General features: G+C 56.7%; 1 protein-coding gene and 1 long non-coding RNA gene across 5 annotated transcripts; one reads left to right on the top strand and one right to left on the bottom strand.

Annotated features, from left to right (window-relative positions):
* Positions 1–2,742: 2,742 nt before the first annotated feature.
* On the bottom strand, positions 2,743–7,812 carry GPR37L1 (G protein-coupled receptor 37 like 1). Its single transcript, XM_004756293.3, has 2 exons — positions 6,994–7,812; positions 2,743–4,187 (listed from the first exon to the last, which is right to left on the bottom strand). The coding sequence occupies exons 1-2, from the start codon at positions 7,594–7,596 to the stop codon at positions 3,378–3,380; spliced, it is 1,413 nt and encodes a 470-aa protein (XP_004756350.1). The 5' UTR covers positions 7,597–7,812; the 3' UTR covers positions 2,743–3,377.
* A 6,491-nt stretch (positions 7,813–14,303) lies between these two features.
* On the top strand, positions 14,304–17,235 carry LOC106006185. Of its 4 annotated transcripts, none has more exons than XR_001180103.2 (3): positions 14,304–14,405; positions 16,410–16,480; positions 17,027–17,235. It is a non-coding gene; the product is annotated as an uncharacterized LOC106006185 (long non-coding RNA). The 4 variants fall into 4 exon arrangements; XR_001180102.2 differs by having other exon boundaries at positions 16,407–16,480; XR_006607083.1 differs by lacking the exon at positions 14,304–14,405 and adding an exon at positions 15,774–16,288 and having other exon boundaries at positions 16,407–16,480.
* The last annotated feature ends 386 nt before the right edge of the window (positions 17,236–17,621 follow it).

Here is a 17,621-nt window from a genome sequence, read left to right as displayed (position 1 = left end):
AGCCCCGCCTCCCCCGGCTCAGCCCCTTCTCAGCCTCCCGTCCCCCTGGAAAATGGAGCAGGCCCCTACAGCACCCCCGTCCCCATGCCCTCTTGTCCTGCCTCTGTAGGAAGAAGGAGCCACAGGGTTCACCAAGATCTGGGAGCAGGGATCCCAGGGCTCAGGGTCCTGATCCTGACTTGTTTACTCTGAACTTCACCAGCCCTTTCTTGGGGCCCAGGGCTTTCTCCTAGAGGCACTTTACTAGTCAGAAATGACTCGCCTGGAGAGGTAGCTCCCACCGGAGTCTGAGGAAAGAAGGCAGGTAGAATTTGGCAAAGGGAGCAAAAGGATTTGAAGGTGTCTTCCAGCTCTGGGGAATAGGAAACGTGCCCCCTGCTTAAGGAGGTTGAAGCTGGGGCGTGTCTGCCTGTGGGTTCCTGGCTGCAGAGGCTGTCCTTGGCCCGGGAGGCTGGAAGGGGCCTGTCACTCATACGGGGTTGGGGGGCTGGGCAGGACGGGGCAGGTGTCGGGGTTGACCTGCCTTCCCCTGTCCTGAATCCCCTGATGAGGGGTGAGATTGGAGATTAGAGAGGATGAGCTGGTGACCAGCAAGCGGCTTCCTGCCATTGGGCCTGGTGCCTAATAGGACCTAAAGAACTTGGGAAACTTGGACAGGGAGCAGACTGTGCGTACATATGTAAATCCTCGTGCTTGGGGCCCTTCAAGGTGCCAAAAGCCCGGATGAGTTCTGGGAGCACCCTGGCCAAGCCTACTCTGTAGTACTAGAGAATTCAGTTCCCAAAAGGAAGAAAGAAAAGGTGCCAGGCGTCATGCCAGATGCTTTATATATCTTGTCCCATTTAATGACTGTAGTCCTCCGGGAGAGAGGGGTTGTTCCCGTTTTACAGATGAGGAAACTGAGAGGCTCATAACCGTGTCCAGTCTGGTCAGAGGGAGGCGACTATCCCCGCTAAGTGCACATGCTCTCTGCTCCGCACTCCCAGCTGAGGGGAGAGGCTAGGTGGGTTGCATCAGGGGCTGGGAGCTGGCCTAAAGCCTGCCCTAAGGGGGTGGGAGAATGTCCGCCCTGCCTCTGAGCATCCCAGCTCAAATCCACTGCCCACTGCTGTGCCAACCTGCCCCCCCCATTCCAAGCCTGGGACCCCTAAGCAACAAATGCCACATTGTTCCCCCAGCTGGCCCAGGCTGGAGGGACAGTGGCTCTTTCCCAAGGCCCTGCTGGGCTGCTGACTGATCTTGCAAGCCATTCACGTTGGCAGGCCTGGGAGGCGCGGTGGTGGCAGGGCCTCGGAGACACCATCCCCCCGCTTCAGCTCTGAGCTGGCCAACCAGCAGAGGGGAGAGGCAGGGGTGTGGGGGGTGCCCTCTGTGGAAAAGGCCTCCACAAACAGGATGCTGAGGCGCACCCCCCTCCCCTTCCCTCAGGCTTCCATCCTCAGGCCTATCCCAGTGCCAGACTTCACCTCAGTTCACCCTGTCCCCCTCACCCCATAGGAAGCTCCTGGAGAGTCTAGGACTGGGGGTGGGACTGGGGCAGAGAGGGAGGTGGGAGTGTGGGGGAGATGGCCCCAGTAACCTCAGTGGCGTAAGCCTGGCCCCCTCTCCAGCCTGCCCCCCACCCACCCATCTCAAGTTTCTCCAGACAAAGCTGAGGGCTTCAGTCACTGTGGCAACAGGTCTGCTGAGAAATGGGTGGGTGTCATTCTCCAGCACAAAGAGTGTGCGCATGGCAGCCTCATCACTTAGCAACGGCCTCCCTCTCTCTTGGCGTCACCCGTCCTGGGGGTGGGTGCCAGGAAGAAAGAACAAGGCCATTAAGATCCCCAAGAGAGGGGGGGAAGGAGGCTTGGGTCCGGGCTGGGCTGAGGCCAAGGGGTGTGGGTGGGGTGGACAGAGAAGAATGGGGCCCTCAGCAACCACTGTCCCTCATCATGCCGGGTCCCTGGGACCCTTCCGAGGCCCCCTGCAAAGGTTCTAGGTAGATCTGACAGGCAGAAGTTGCCGGTGCGACCCAGAGAGGCACTTTGCACTGGGAAGGGTGGTTCTGAAGGAAGCTGGGCTCAGAAGGCAGAAGGCAGGGAGTGATTAGGCCGAGGTGCCCCTTCTGGTTGACCTTGGGCCTGCTTCTCTGGGCCCAGACAGGGTTAAGGGGGCGTTTGGAAGGGCCTCAGAGAGGGAACCCAGCAGAAGCGGGATACCCGGGGCCGGACGGGCAGGAGGACCTGGAGGGCCTCTGGGGGCACAGGATGGAGCTCTGGCTGCCAGGAAGGGGGTGCGATGGGGGCGGGGTTGGGGCAGACGGGGAACAAGCAGCTGGGCCGTCTACAGGCGAAACAGTCTGTTCTAAGAAGCTGAATGAGAGCAGCTCTCAGAGTCAGAGGCTGGACCCCCTGGGCTCAGGGAAGGAGGGCTGCGGGGTTCTCTAAAATGGGGACTTGGTGGAGAGCCAGGAGCAGAGGGCAGGGCTTCAGAAGAGACAAGTTTGCAGCCTTTTGACTTCCCAAGGATGCTCGGGTTTGTGTCAGGATGAAGACTTGGTCTCCACTTCCCAAGCCCTCCTTCCACTCTGCCCCTCAAAAGCCATAAAGCTGTAGGGCCAGGGAGGATATCAGCCACAGGCCAGACAGGGTCAAAGGGGCCAGGAGGAATCCCCCTAGGGTCCCACCTGTCCTGGAGAAGGGCCAGGTGCCTCTGGGCACTGTCAGGGTGTGGCACAAGAAACTCCAGTGGGCACAGGGATAGTTCTACCTAGTTTATTGTTTGTGAAGCAGGGCCTGCTATAGGGGGGGGACCTACCAAGGGAGGTGGGGACAGCACAACCCAGGATAGGTCAAAGGAGGAAGAGGAAGGAGAGAGAAATCCTCTGGAAGCGGGGGGGGGGGGCGGTTGACAGGAGGGAAAGGAGGTGTCCAAGACTAGGGAGATCTGGTCCAGAGAAGACCCAGGTAGGCCTGGCCCCCAAAGGCCCTGTATTCTAGGATGGATGAGTGTCAGGGAGACACTACTTAGAGAGGGCCTAACTAAAGTCTAGCAGATTCCACGACAGAGACAGGTGAAGTCCTGGCTCCCAGCTGGTAGGGGACTAAGAGTTTCTAGGCAGTTCTAAGGACCTGGAAGCATCACCACCCACCCGCTGCGAGCGGGTTTGGAACAGGGTTTGGAAGCCCCCAGAGAGTGATCCTGCTGGGGGAGGGGGCTTTGCCATACCTGAAACAGAACCCCAGCAATAGGAACGAAGTCCACCTCTAGACGGCAAGACAGCCGAGAAGCAAGACCCCTGGGGACAGAAACACCAGACCCAGGCTGTGGGGGGGGGCACCCTCCCTGCCCCTCCGTGCCCCTGCTCCCATCCGCCCCCCAGATGGAGCCTGGCCTCAGCAAGGTGTGCCCAGGGGCAGGAGCGGGGGCGACTCCCTGGGCTTGTGGAAGTAGATGGAGGAAGGCATCTCGGTCTTGAGCTTGCTGTCCGAGCCGCCAGCGGCTGAGGCCTCCGGGCCGTTGCACTGCCCGCAGCAGCAGCAGCAGCAGCCCAGGAAGGCCCGGCCCAGCGGCCTGCAGAGGCACAGCAGGAGCACGGGCGTGATGGCTCCCTTGAAGAAGGTGGAGAACTGGTTGATGAGGCCCAGGAGGTCCAGGGTCTGGCGCGTCAGCTCCGTGGACAGGTAGGCCACCACGATGTTGCAGACATTCTCGGGGAGCGTGCAGAGGGCGTAGACCACTGTCAGGCCCACCAAGGTACTGCTGAGCTGGCTCTCGCACTGCTCGTGCTTGCCGGCGCGGCACTCGGGCTTCCTCCCCGGAGGGCCCCGCACCCGCCACGTCACCAGCTGGCAGGTGACGGTGAAGAGGATGGGCAGGCAGAAGTAGCAGCCGAAGTACCACCACATGCGGGCGTTCTGGTAGGTCATCACTAGCGAGTAGAGCGACTCGGGCAGGCTGGCCGACGGCTTCATGATGCACGAGTCCAGCGTGCCCGCGGTGGCGGAGGGCTCCTGTGACAGCTGCCACAGCAGGAGCTCGGGCACGGCTAGGATCATGGAGCCCACCCAGATGACGGCCAGCTTGGCCACGATGGACTGGCACCGCTCGATGGGCCTCACCTTGGGCAGGGTGCTGGTGGCTACGTGGAAGCGGTCGATGCCTAGGGCGCAGAGGCTGAAGGTGGTGACTCCCAGCGAGGTGACCTGGGGGCAAAGGCGTGGAGGAGAAGAGCACGTGGTCAAACCCAGGGGAGCCCCGGGGGTGGGGGGCCGTGCCTGGTCTCCAGCCTAGACGGGGAGCTGAATGGCAAGTGTAGAAATGATAGGAATGATATTTAGTGAGCATTTCTCACGCGTTAGGCAACAGGCATTTCACACCCGTCCCCCGATCCTTGCAGCCAACCATCCCACAGGGGAAGAAACTAGCAGAGGCAAGATGAGTGACTCTGTCAATGGCAGAGTTGAGGCCCACGTGCAGACTGGCCTGACCCTTTCCAGCCTGTTTCTTTGCCTCTTGGGCGAGGGAATGGACGGCCTGGGTCCCAGAGACCCTTATACTCTCTGAGACCTTGGAAAATCATCTCTACTGAAGCATCCAGACAAGGACATAGAAGTTCTGGGTCTTTGCAGGCCCTTCCATTCCCACAACCCATTATGTGCATCAGGTGAAAGGTTTTCGACCCATGGCTGAGATACATGCACACGCACACGCACACACATTCACGTACAGACTCAGTCTCCCCATCCTAGCCAGAAAAGCCCCGGGCCTGGCTGTAAGGGGAAGCAGCCTCCCTCCAAAACAGCCTGTGCCCACCCTCCCCAATGCTATTCATTGAGCACTGAGGAAAGTCACCCTGGGAGCCAAGAGAAAGAGGCCAGAGCAGCAGGGGAAGAAAGTGCCAGAGAGAAGAGAGGAAGAGGAGAACCCTCCCAGGCTGCTGGGTGGTGCTTGACCACACTCAGGGATTGTGCTCAGATCCCCCCTTCTGTCTAAATTCTTCCCTCTTCTGGCTCATTAACATTGCCACCGAGTGATCTTTGTGAGAACCCGTGCCCCTCCCATGGCAGGGAACCCCAGGCCCAAGGAGGAGCAGACTTTGGGGCTTAGACAAAACCAAAAAACCCAAATTCCAAGTTGCCGTCTCCTGCTCCCTCCTGGGGACCATCCTCAGATCCTCCCTATAAAAGAGTTCCAGAACAGGTTCTTTTAACTCCTACCCCATCACTTGGCCTAACCGGAGGGTCTATCAGCTCGTGATATCTCCATCCTTGAGGAGGAGGGAGGCCACAGCCTGGGTTTTAGGAATGCTGAGACCCACAGTCAGGCAGGGCCAGGCTTCCATGCAGACAAGAGTTCCCATGCATCTACCCTCCTCCTCTCCTGGCCAAACCCAACACTTCCTGAATTATGTTAATTCTAAGGACTTTGTAACTAGTATCCACTTAATCCTTCAAGAATTCATTCAGATAGTTTTAATTATTATTACCCCCAACTTACAGAGGGCAAAACTGAGGTATAGACAGGTTAGGTCACTTACCTGAGTCATTCAGCTACAGAAGGCCAAACCCCAGGTCCTGACCTAGTCCTTGCATCCAACCTCTCACAGGGCCCCTACGCTCCGCACCCTCCGTGCTAACTAAGAGGCCAAGGATAGCCCCAGGGGCAGATCTTCTCTGAGGTTTGAGTACCTTTGGGTCCCAGGTAGGTGGTCTCCCTGGGCTGGGAAGGACACAAAGGGTTGCACCGACTGCTGAGCCTCAGGCCGTCCAAATACGAAATCATTGCTAAATGCACAGGGAACTAGGGACAGAGTAGGGAATAGGGCCCAGACACCTGATCCTGGTTCCTTCTCTGCCCCGGCAAGTCACCCACGTCCCAAAGTACCCCCCATTCTCAGGAAGAGCAGTAGCCTTCACGGGGAGGCCACTCACTAAAAGGCCGTTTGCCTATTTTGTGCCCCTGGACAGACACAGTGGCCTGCCTCGCTGGGTCTTGCCTAAACGCACATAGATTGGTATATTTTTGTAAGTTTTAAAATATTTTATTATTTTTATTTATTTGACAAAGATCACAGGTAGACAGAGAAGCAGGCAGAGAGAGAGGAGGAAGCAAGCTCCCTGCTGAGCAGAAAGCCCGATGTGGGGCTCGATCCCAAGACCCTGAGACCATGACCTGAACTGAAGGCAGCAGCTTAAGCCACTGAGCGACCCAGGCGCCCCTATTTTTGTAAGTTTTTGGTTAAGCTGTCTGTATGGTCACACCTCCATCATCACCCGTGCACCTGTTTTAAGGTGGAAGTCCCCAAAGGTGAGGATGATGGTTTACTTTGGAACTGTGGAAGGAACCTGCCAGAGGGGCCATCTGGTCTACCCCGTGGTCGGGAGCTAAGCAAACAAGACGGGAGATGTGCCCTGCCCAGGGATACCCAGTGTGTCGGAGACAGAGCTGATACTGAACCCCCTGGCCCCGGACTCCAGCACCCTTTCAGAGAGCAACGACCATCATAGTAGGGAAGAGACTTTCTTTCTGGCTTTTGCATTCATGGGGATTGGACGCTGACTTGATTTTGGGGGGATTGCAGGAAACTGGGATCTCCCTTCACTCGTCGCTTGCAGAAGTTAAGAAGGGCAGGGCAGCGGCAGTGGCAGAGGGAGGGAAAGGAGAGAAACCGCGGACAGAGCGATTTCCTGGGTGGACAAATGAAGGGGGGGTTAAGGCGGGGGAGGGGGCAGCTCAGAGGAAAGAGAAATGGGAGAGATGCTCCTTGAGGCTGCTCCGGAAGCAAGAGCCCAGGCTGGGTCTGAACCCCAGGGCTCCTGCTCAACTCCCTGCTCCCCTCAGCTGGCCACGGTTACTTGAGAGCTACCAGGAACCAACCAACGTAGCATCTGTCTCCTTGCCCAAACCGGAGGAGAAACGAGATAGAGCTCCAGGCCCCTGGGCTCCTGCGCACCCACAGAGCCCACTTCCGCCAGCCCCTGGCCAAGCTCCAGCAGGACGCACACTCACCTCCATGAAGGGCACAGCCCGGCAAGAGGCGTCGCCCAGCAACCTCTGCTTGGTGAGCTCATTGAAGATGACCACAGGGAGGCAGAAAAAGAGGACCAGAAAATCCCAGAGGGCCACGCTGGCCAGGATGGAGTTCCAGGCGCTCTTCAGGTAGTAGCTGTGCCACACGACGCACATGACCGACAGGTTTCCCACGATGCCCACGGCGAACACCACCAGGGCCAGGAGCATGATGGCATACGCCCCGTAGGAGCTCTCGGTTACCGGGTACAGGGGGTTCTGAATCTGCAGCCTCTGGCCCGGCATCCCTGTCAGATTGGCCCGAGGCTCCTGGCCGCTGCCTGCCGTGCCCCCATCCTTGTCTGGGTCGGGGCTGGTGGCCACCAAGGGCTTGGTGGGCTGCAGGCCAGCAGGATGCATGGGCCGGGGGTACTCGGCCCACTCCTCAGGCACATATTGCTGTACCCCCTTGGCCTCATCGTCCTCTGTGCCTCTCTTGGACCGGTTCTGCGGCTCCAGGGCCTCGGCACCCCCGGAGACGCTGATCAGCCCCGCGGCCAGTACCACGGCGAGAGAGATGGCCAGCGACCATAGCTGCCGCATGGCCAGAGGCGCAGGAGGCAGCTGCCCCCGAGGAGCAGGTGAGGGCGCCGGACCCAAGTGAGGGGCTGACCGAGGAGATAGAGAGAGAGACAGAGAGAGAGAGAGACAGCTGGCCTCTTGGTCCGCCTCCTGTCAGGCGTCTGGCATCACCAGCCTGCTCCAGTAGACTCCGGCGGCTCCCTCCCACCCCGCCGGCCACGGGCTGGGCAGGGCCCTCTGCTGGGCATACAGCACTCTTGGCTGCCCTCGCATGTCTCACCCTCCAGGACACTCCTCCTCCTTCTCCTCCTCCACCTCCTCCTCCTTGTCCTCCTCCTCGGAGCCCCAAAGGGTAGCAGCCGATCAGAACTTCGGAGCCCGTGGAGGCCACCTGCTCCTGCCCCGGAAGCCAGAGAGGGAACGTGGCTGGCCTAGGGTCCCACGGTGCGGTGCGCAGAGACCAAGGCGGGACCAAAACCCAAGCCGGGACCGAAACAATGGGCCTCCAGCCTTGGCCTCAGGATACACTTCTCAGGCAGCTCCTTCCACTTGAAACCTGCCGATGACACTGGCTGTCCTTAATCCTAGCCCCCCACAGACTTCCCATTAATGCTCACAACTGCTCGACTGCGCAAATACTACCATTGCCATTTCTCAGGCTTGCAGAGGTCAGTGACTTAGAACACAGCTTACCTGCGCTGGAGCCCAGCCCAGGACCCCCGGGTCCAATTCTAGAGCTTGTAACTCAACAGGCACTGGTCCACCCGCCTGCCTCTTCAGCACATGATCTCCTCTCGGAAAGCAGCAAAATCAAAACTTTAAAACCACATCCTGGGGCGCTTGGGTGGTTCAGTTGTTAAGCAGCTGCCTTCAGCTCAGGTCATGATTCCGGGGTCCTGGGATCGAGCCTCAAGTCAAGATCCCTGCTCAGCGGAGGCCCTGCTTCTCCCTCTCCCACCTGCCCTGCTTGTGTTCCCTCTCTCTCTATGTCTCTCTCTGTCAAATAAATAAATAAAAATCTTTAAAAAAAAAAAAAAAAAAAACACTTTCTGATCCAGGCACGCGATGGATGGACATTCACAATAACCAATATTTACTGAGCACCTGCTATGCCCAGACAGTCAGAAAACAGAAGTATAAAAGACCTCTGCCACCAGGCAGCTTTCTCTCTGAAGGGGAAAGGAACATGTCCATAAATAATTATAATTCAGTGTAATAGATGTTGTGAAAGGCAGAGGACAAGTCACTGAGGGAACCCACAGGGGCCTGGAGGGATCTGGAAGGCCTCCCAGACGAACAGGCATTTGAATGGTGCCTGAGATGTGACTGAGTCTGCCACACAGATGATGGGGAAGGCAGTGCTCTGGGCGGAGGATACAGCAGGGCGATGGCTCAGCGATGCGACAGGGGCAATGCACCTGAGAGCCAGCAGGAATGTCAAGGAGACAGGGATACAGGAGGCTGTGGGAGAGAGCCTGGGAGCTTGGGGAGCCTGGACAGGTCAGAACAGCAGGTTCCGGGAAGGACTGTGTCTGCCAGGCCGGGGGGTTTCCATTTAGCCCAAAGGCCATGAAGAGTGCCGCAGGCCGCTGAGCAGACGAACAGTGACTTCAGTGGGTTATTTCCAGGGCTCCCTGATGGCCACCTGGGGTCATGGCAGGTATCCGGGGGCTGGAGGGTGGGGGGGTGCAGGAGGACGGGAGGCAGGGGCACCCTTGCGGGAGGCAGCAGTCTGGAGGGTGGCCACGAACAGAGCACAGGAAAACTGCCAGTGTCAGGGGCTCTGGCTGATCCCCGGGCGTGAGGTGGACCGGGAGACACTCATCTGTGCGGGGGAGAACGTGGTGTGACGGTGGGAGAAAACCTCGGCTTTGTGCTCGTGGAACTGCAAGGGCCACCGTCATTTGGGTCAAGATCTAGGCTAGAGCTGGATGTGGAATAGGAGGGTGGAGGTGTGGGTCAGGGGGCCAGAGAGAGTGAGCACACTGAGGGGAGGGTGCGGGGTGAGGGCCCCCTCACCCACAGGCAGCCTGAGGAAGGGGCACAGGAAGAAAATGGACAAAAAACAAGGAGAGGGCAGGCTGCAGGGTCCTGTGCCTCCCAGCCAGAGCAAGACAAGAGCTGCTAGACCTCTGGGGCCTGAGCTGCAGGTCACTTGAGCTCTCAGCAAACATTAACCAGGGCCTACCAGGAGCAGAGCATCTTGGAAGGGACTTTCCTGGAAGACTTCCTGACCAGCAAAGCCTCCACACCCACAGGGGCCCCGACCTGCTGCGTGAAAATAGGAATCACAAGAAAAAAAAAATGAAGAGGTGGAGGAGAAGAAAAGAGAAACACTGACATACACTCAGACAAGGTCAGGGAAGCGTCTTCAGCCTTTTCAACACTTGTCTTTCTGGCTTCCTACTGGTCATCCTTTTCGTGGGGACAAGAGGCCCAGGTGGCCGCAGGACTGACCTTGTCTGGGGTTCAGAAGTCAGGTCAGCCAAGGATTCCGTTGTCTCCTTTGTTGCCAGCAGCCCCCTGGCAGCACCCCACCCCCTAGCAGAGCAGAGCAGCCAGGACTCAAGGTCACATCCTGGGGAAGGGTGGAGGAGGGGTTGGAGGAGATGCGCCGGGGCCAGCCCTCATCCCCAGCATCATGGGGTCCCCCCTTGGAATTGCGCTTTCTCAGTCCCACTGGAGAACTGACCCCTGGACCTGCCCCCGAGTGGGCCAGCTCCTTCCAAATGCCCATGACACTTGGGGTATAGTTCAAACGACCTTCTGCCTTGTGGCGTGGCTCTTTTGGTAAACAGAGTCACAACCCACATCATCACCACTGTTCACTGAGCACTCACCAAGTTCCGGGCCCTGTACTGAACACTTGATATAATTTTCACACTTAACCTTGATATTAGTACCCCAGGCTCAGAGAGGTAAAGTCACTTGCCCAGGGGCACACAGCTCGCGAACACCATCTGGAATCCAGATGCAGGTTTGTCCAACTCCGAAGCTAAAACCCTCAACCACTCTTTTGTGTAGCCTTACAGAATTTTTATCCAGGAGGAGACCCTAAGGATGATGTTCACCAGCCCTGTCACTTTTCAGAAGTGGAAACTGAAATCCAGAGAAGTCAAGGCAAGACTCTGACACCCAGTGCTCTGTGTCAGGCGTGTGCAAACATAGTGTCGTCCGTAGACCAGGACTGCCATGGGGTGAAAACGTTAGCCCCCCCCTTCTTCTTTATACTTATGGATACGCCCCCATTGCACTGCAGAGTATGCCTGGCACGGAGCAGGTGCTCCAGAAACATCCATTGGCTGAAAGGGCACCCCCTCTGCAGGTCCTGAGCTTCCTGGGTGCAGCTAGGGCTGTTGGAACGTCAGAGGCCACTAGGTGGAACCAGATGTTCAGTGATGGAAGTTAAGTGCATCCTGTCTCCCCCTCCTTCCCACCCCACCCTGCCCAAGACCTGTCCTCAGACTCTCTGCAGCTGTCTGAGGGGGCAGTCTGGAGCTGTGACAGGGTGGGTTCCCAGGGGCCAATAGCCCGGGGTGGGGGTTCCGGGGGGTGGGGGTTCACTGTCCCCTACCTACCGTTTCACGCCACCTTGAGGGTCCCCAGCACAAGTCCCCCAGAGGTGCTCTTCTCCTATCCCTGCCAGCTTCTGCTTTGGGGAGTCCTCTCCCTGGGCCAGCTGCGAGTGCCTCCCGCTTTCAGCAAGCACACCAAGCAGAAGGCAGAGGCTTCCCTAGCCCTTGGGAATGTCTCTCTCCCGGATCTCAGGAATTCCCCATTCCTCTCCCTGGGAATTTCCCCAGAGCTGGCAGAACAGGTAGTGAGGTGGGACAGGGTGGGAGAGAGCCTGGGACTGTCCCCTGGCACTGAGCAAGGTGAGGGTGTCTGGACCGTGGTGGCAGTGCCTTCTGGAATCATCGGAGCTAGCGTTTCGTGGAGCAGGCTCTGCGCATGCGCTCTCCGGCGGAGTGCACACTCTGAAACTAGCCTGTCCGGATGTAACTGCTCAATGGCTGTGCCCTGACTCGGTGTGTGTGTGTGTGTGTGTGTGTGTGTGTGTGAGAGAGAGAGAGAGAGAGAGAGAGAGAGGAAGAGAGAGAGACTTTGGTCAAGCACTGAACCTCTCTGTGCCTCAGTTTCTCCGTCTATAACTTGGGGGTAACAGCAGGCTTGCTGTGGAGGTGAAATGAGCTCAGGTAGGTAAATCACCAGCACAACATCTGGCACAAAGTAAGCAAAGCGCTCGAGGCCGTGACAGCTCACTGAATTCCCGCAGCAACCTTCTGAAGCAGGGGCTTTTATCCTCACTGTCACAGATTGGGAAACCGAAGCCCAGAGAGGCAGGAGAGGAATGCAGAGCCAGGTTTCCCCCTGCCAGGCTCTCAGCCTGAACAGGGACAGCAGCCGGCACCAGACGAGGACGGGGACGAGGGGAGGTGTACACACCTCTGACCGCATTGTATCCCCCCCAGGCCAGCTCTCCATACTCTGCGCTCCCAGGCCCAATAGGCACTAGAGTCCCGCTCTGGAGGACAGGCAAAGGGCCCCAAATGGGACAGCGTGTTTCTAAAAGTCAAGGCATCTGACAGCTGGTTCCAACTCTGCTGCTAGCCTGCCTGTAACCTCAGTAATCACTCATTCATTTATTTAACACATACTTATTGAGCATCTACTATGTGCCTGACATCATCTTAGATACTCAGGAAACAGTGGATAATACAGGCATGACCGCTGCCCCCCTCAGATTCCCATTCATGTGAAGGAAAGGAGGCAGCCACTGAAGAAACTAACCATCAAAAAGCATGCCGACGAAGTGTGGGGACACGGACGGTAAGAGGATGGTGCCCTGGGGTCGGGGAACCTCTCTGTCCTCCTGATTTCTCCATGAAAGGTAAGGAGCATCATCTCGGCCCGGAGGTCTCCTGAGGATGCTATTGCAATGAAATGTGGGTGTTTGTGAAGGCATGTGCCAAAGGAAAGACGGCCACGGTACTGTATGGCAGGGGTTCACCAACATCTGGAAACTTAGTGGAAATGCATATTCTCAGGCCCCTCCCCGACCCGCTCCCTCAGAAGCTCTGGAGGCAGGCGCAGGGACCCATGTTTCAGCAGACTCTGCGGAGGACTGCAATGCGTGCTGCACTTGAGAAGCCGTGTGTAAGGAATTCCAGTGGCGGTGGGTGGGAGTGTCTCTGCAGACCCCTCTGGGCTGTGCTGGTGGAGGGGACAGAGGGAAGAAACTGGCCCTGGGAGCACCCAGAACACCAACTCATGGAGCTCTGGTATCTTCCCATCAGTTTCCTCAGTCCTTGGCATTGTGGATGCTTGATATATGTGTTTAAGAAAAAAAAGAGAGAGAGAGAGAGAACAAATAAATGGTAAGTAGAGTCATAAAACGACTCACCAAATCTTACTTGTTTTATGATACCCAAGTTCCCTCACTGGGGAGGAAACCCCTGGTTTTCTCAACAAAAGGAAGACTTACCACAGTCAAGGTAGTCAGTGGGAAGACGTCCATACCGGGGCGTCTCTCATGAGAGCTCTTGCCCAGGCGTGGCCACACCCCTAAACACCCCACCGCCGCCCAGAAAGCCATGTTCCAGACACATCTCCCCGTTCCCCAGCCCTCTGCAGTACAGCTGAACCAAGGCGGGAATGTTCAGACTTGGGGAAAGGTTCGGGTTGCCTCATTGATCTAAGCATAGCTCGTTACAAGGAATCTGGAAGTGTGGCCAACAAGGTGTCATTTTACCTTCCAGATCCCTGAGCACCTCCACTGTGGTTCCCAGCAAGCAGCCAGCACCAGGAGCTCAGTATAGGTACTACTCGCCTCCAGGGGTGACCAGAGTCCTCTCTTGCCCACCTAGACTACCCTCTGGGTTAAGGTTCCCCCATCAGGATGCTTTAGAGATCACCCTAACTTTCAGGACCCAACTGCTGGGCTCCATCAGCACAAAATCCCAAATTTTTTTTTTTTTAAAGATTTATTTATTTATTTATTTGAAAGGCAGAGATCACAAGTAGGCAGAGAAGCAGGCAGAGGGAGAGGGGGAAGCAGACTCCCTGCTGAGCAGAGAGCCCGATGTGGGGCTCGATCCCAGGACTCTGGGACCATGACCTGGGCCAAAGGCAGAGGCTTTAGCCCACTGAGCCACCCAGGTGCCCCCCAAATTTTTACCTACTGTAGGAAGGGAGTGGGTCATGCTGGATGTGTTTAACAAATGTTTATTGAAAGCCTACTATGTGCCAGACACATAATTAATGTTCAAAAGCATTTGTCACTGATGAGCAACAAGCCATTCTTTGAAACCCTTTCTGGACAGAGAGGTCACTACCATTTGAGGCAGCCCATTCCCATTTTAGATGCTGTAATCATGTGGAAGTTGCTCCTTTATTAGAAATGTGACTCCAGGAAGACCCACCCATTGGTTCTGGATCTGTTCCCTGGAGGAGACAGAAAACACACACACACATCATCTAGTGTGAGATACTCAGCGGACCCAAAATCAATTCCATAAGGAGTAGAACTGGCCCCAGCGACGGGCAGAGGTGTGTGTAGGACACCAGCAGGACAAGAGTGAGGGCCAACAGCAGGTCTTCATTGAGTTAAAGAAGGCTTCCTAGAGAGAAGTCTTACAGGGGATTTCTTCTGGAGCAGAGTCTGGATGGAAGTGAGGGAGCTGGTTTGGCAGAAAGGAGGTGGGGCAAAATTTCCTGGCAGGGAGGTGGGGAGGAGGGTTTGATTCCAGGCAGATCCAGCCTGTTGGGTGAAGCAGAGTGTCACCCAGCCCGAGGAGCGAGCCTGGCCCCGAAGTCACAACAGCAGGCAGGTGAAGAGCTGGGCGGCATCGGGGTGAGACTGAGGGCGTCTGGGAAACGCACGGAGGGCGGTCCTCTGTCCTCTCCTGTCTGGTCCTTTCCGGGTGCTCTCTAGCACGAGGCCATCTAAGTCCCTGACATACTGGGCTGTTTCCGAGGACACCTCTACTGGATTCTCGCCCCCAGGAGCAGGTTGGAGGGCTCTCTGGAGCTGGACCCTGGCTGGGATAAATCCAGGGGGAGCCAAGCCCCAGGCTGTAACTCTCAGAGGTGTGGCTGCAGCCATGGGGACGTGGGGAAAGCCACTGAAGTTTCTGTTTAAGCGGTGATAGCCCAGGAGATGAAGCAAGTTCCAGACACAGTGTTGTTCCAGGGTCCTGCCCCCACACCAACCCCCATAGCCTCCCTGAGCTCCCCGCCCCCACAGCCCCTTGCCCTCAGGTGCTGGCGCTGGCGGCCATCTCTCCTCCCCAGTCCGCACTGCACAGCCTTGGGGCAGCCGGGCCAGGACAAGCAGATTATTCATTGCCAGGTGCCCTGGCCATGTCCTTTCTGCTTTCTTGCCCTGATGTCCTGACTTGAGCTGCCAGCCAGGGCTCAGCACAAAAGAATGCAGTGTGGAGCCAAGGAGGAGGGGTTAACCCTTGCCTGGGCGGCATTCAGGGCGCAGGTAGGGTCGGGCTTGCGGGAACAGACAGCTGAACTTCTACTTTGTCTTTCTTTTTCTTTTCTTGCTTTTTTTTTGTAAAGTAGGCTCCAAGCCCAATGCGGGCCTCAAACTCACCACCCCGAGATCACACGCTCTCCCAGCTGAGCCAGCCAGGCGCCCCTGAACTTCTCTGCTCTTGAGTCCTTGAGCCCAAGAGTGGCACCGTCTTGCTCTCTTTCTCTGGAGTTGGGGGAACTTCCTAGACACAGCACGAAGTTAGATTCACACAGACCACTCTTTCCGTAGTTCCTGCCTGTAGCCTTGGGCAAGTCACTTAACCTCCCTGACCCTCAGGGTTCCTGATGGTAAATGAGAACAGTAATACAAACTTCAGAGGGTGGTTCTGAACCTTAAATTATACAACTCAAGTGACATTCCTGACCAAAGCAGGTTTTTTATAAATATCAATTCATTGTCAATTCCCTTCCTGTCTCCGTGTAGTCCTAGCCCGTCCATGACACCAGTCCGCATTCCTCTGGTGCCACAAGAAGCACAATATTCTGCCCCAGGATTCTCCACATTGTGAGGCCTCTGGACCTGCTGTCCAGCTGGCCTGGCCACGCAGCCCAACTCGGGTTGCTGATGGGACCTCATTCCATGTTGCCAAGATCCTGAGACTCTGAGGGACCCTGGAATGAGCTCGAGGGACTTCTCTGCTTCTCCTAGGGGGAGAGGTTTCATCTGTGCCCACCTTGATCATTGCCCCAGACCGGGGTGGAGAAAGAGAAGACGCTCCAAAGGGAGGGAGCTAAAAAACCCTGGCTGCAGCCCCCTGTAGGACCCATGGAGGAGACTCCCCCGTATGCAAAGGAGGCTAACGACAGACTCAGAGACCCCACCCGGGGTTGGGCTTCTCTAGCCCTGGAATCCCAGCCCAGCCCATTCCCCGGAATTAGCAGAGCCAAGCCAGCTGTCCAAGGTCTCTAGTGAGACTTGACCCCATGGGTGGACAGAACGATTTCTGGCCTCAGGCAAAACTCCTCCCACTTCTGGCTCGCCTGGGTGGCAGAGGTCAGATCTTCCCCTTCTGAATCCTTTGGGATTCAGGAGTTTTCTTTCCTGTCTAAACCAGCCCCAAAGTCCTGCCGGTCTCCTTGCAGACTCGTTCGTGGTTTTGCCTGACTTTGAATCCTGTGACCATGGGAACCGGGAAGGGAAGGCCTTTGCTGAAGCTGCCTGATGAGGGTATGGACGGCAGGGAGACAGGTGCCTGGGTGCCTGGTTAGCTGCTGCACCCCGGCGCCCAGCGGGGCTCCTGACATTAAGTCTGCACTTCATACGTACTCATCGTTTTTGTTTTTAGCAGGGCTGTGCAGTCCAGACCATGCAGAGAAGCTCACCACTTGCAGCAAAGACAGCCAGCCTCGGGAAGACTTAGTATGTGTGGATTTCTTCCGAACCCTCTTCCTGGGTTACCCTGTGGTAGGCTGTCCCCATCTCCCTCTGTTGAGGTCCCTCTAGCCCACAACCCTGAGCTGTGGCTCCTACGAACTTACCACAACTCCGGCCATTAGTCCATCAGAAATGACAGGAAATTTCAGACTTCTCAACACTTGGGCAGGCTCCAGGGTAAGAAGGTTGGGAAGACAATACATTGCCCCTCTCCCGTGTCTCCCCCATATGTGGGCATGTCTGACTCACCACTGCCACTTCGGGAGTCCCCACTCAGGACATCCCCCAGATGGGCCCATGTGGCCAAAGTCTGACCTGGCTCCTAGGACTTTGGCAAGATGCCCTTGCCAACAATAAGGAGCACTGTGCCTTTCTTTGGATAGAGAATTCCCCTGCTGGGACCCAGCCATCGCCTATAAACGTAGGCTTTGCTAGAAGAACTCTCAGTCCTTTTCAAAGTCAGTATTTCACAGTGGAACGTCAATGAATGAACCTAGTTGTTATTTTTGTCTGTTTGCTTCTGTTTCTTAGGTGAGGAATGGTTCATAGAAAGCAGGCACCAGACGGTGGAGAGACATATGCAAGTCTGTTTTACAATCCCCTGGACTTTTTCTCTTTTGCCGATTCTAACCCAGGCGGATGGCATCGTGTATGTGTCTGAGGTCGATACGATTCAGCATGCATCTCCTTCCATGTTAGAGTTACAGAGCTCTCCAAAGGCAACTATACACAGAGATTTACATTTCTTTCTGGAATGGTTGGGGCAGGGGTGTGGTCCAACAGATGGCGAGCAGGTTACAGGTGTGTCTGGCTGAAAAAGGTCTCTGGCTCAGCGCCTTCTGATTGGCTGTCCGTGAGTCACTGGAGCTGGGTCCCTGGGGCAATGCTAATTGGCTGTCATGGAGTCAGGTTCATGCCCTGCCTTATCTTTAGAGCCTTCCCCGGCCAGCCCAGACGGACAATGTTCCCTGTATCGGCAATGACGCTTTCAGGCTGCTGACTGCGGGTCAGTGGGACATGCCCCGTGGGTAGCTTTCCCAGCAGTCCGTGGTTTCACCTTGACCTTGCTACACCCCGACACTTCAAGCCTTCTGTGCCCAGTGGCACCCACCCTGGGAGTGATTCG

Source organism: Mustela putorius, unplaced genomic scaffold, assembly GCF_011764305.1.
Source record: "Mustela putorius furo isolate JIRA1106 unplaced genomic scaffold, ASM1176430v1.1 tig00000508_pilon_pilon_pilon, whole genome shotgun sequence".
Lineage (NCBI taxonomy): Eukaryota > Metazoa > Chordata > Mammalia > Carnivora > Mustelidae > Mustela > Mustela putorius.
This window is presented reverse-complemented; position numbering and strand designations above follow the sequence as displayed.

Bases quoted from the DNA above. Each gene is read 5' to 3' on its own strand.
- GPR37L1 (XM_004756293.3), bottom strand. From the start codon at position 7,596: ATGCGGCAGCTATGGTCGCTGGCCATCTCTCTCGCCGTGGTACTGGCC. The intron at 4,188-6,993 runs GTGAGTGTGCGT...CTTTGCCCCCAG, and splicing joins GGGCTGTGCCCTTCATGGAG to GTCACCTCGCTGGGAGTCAC.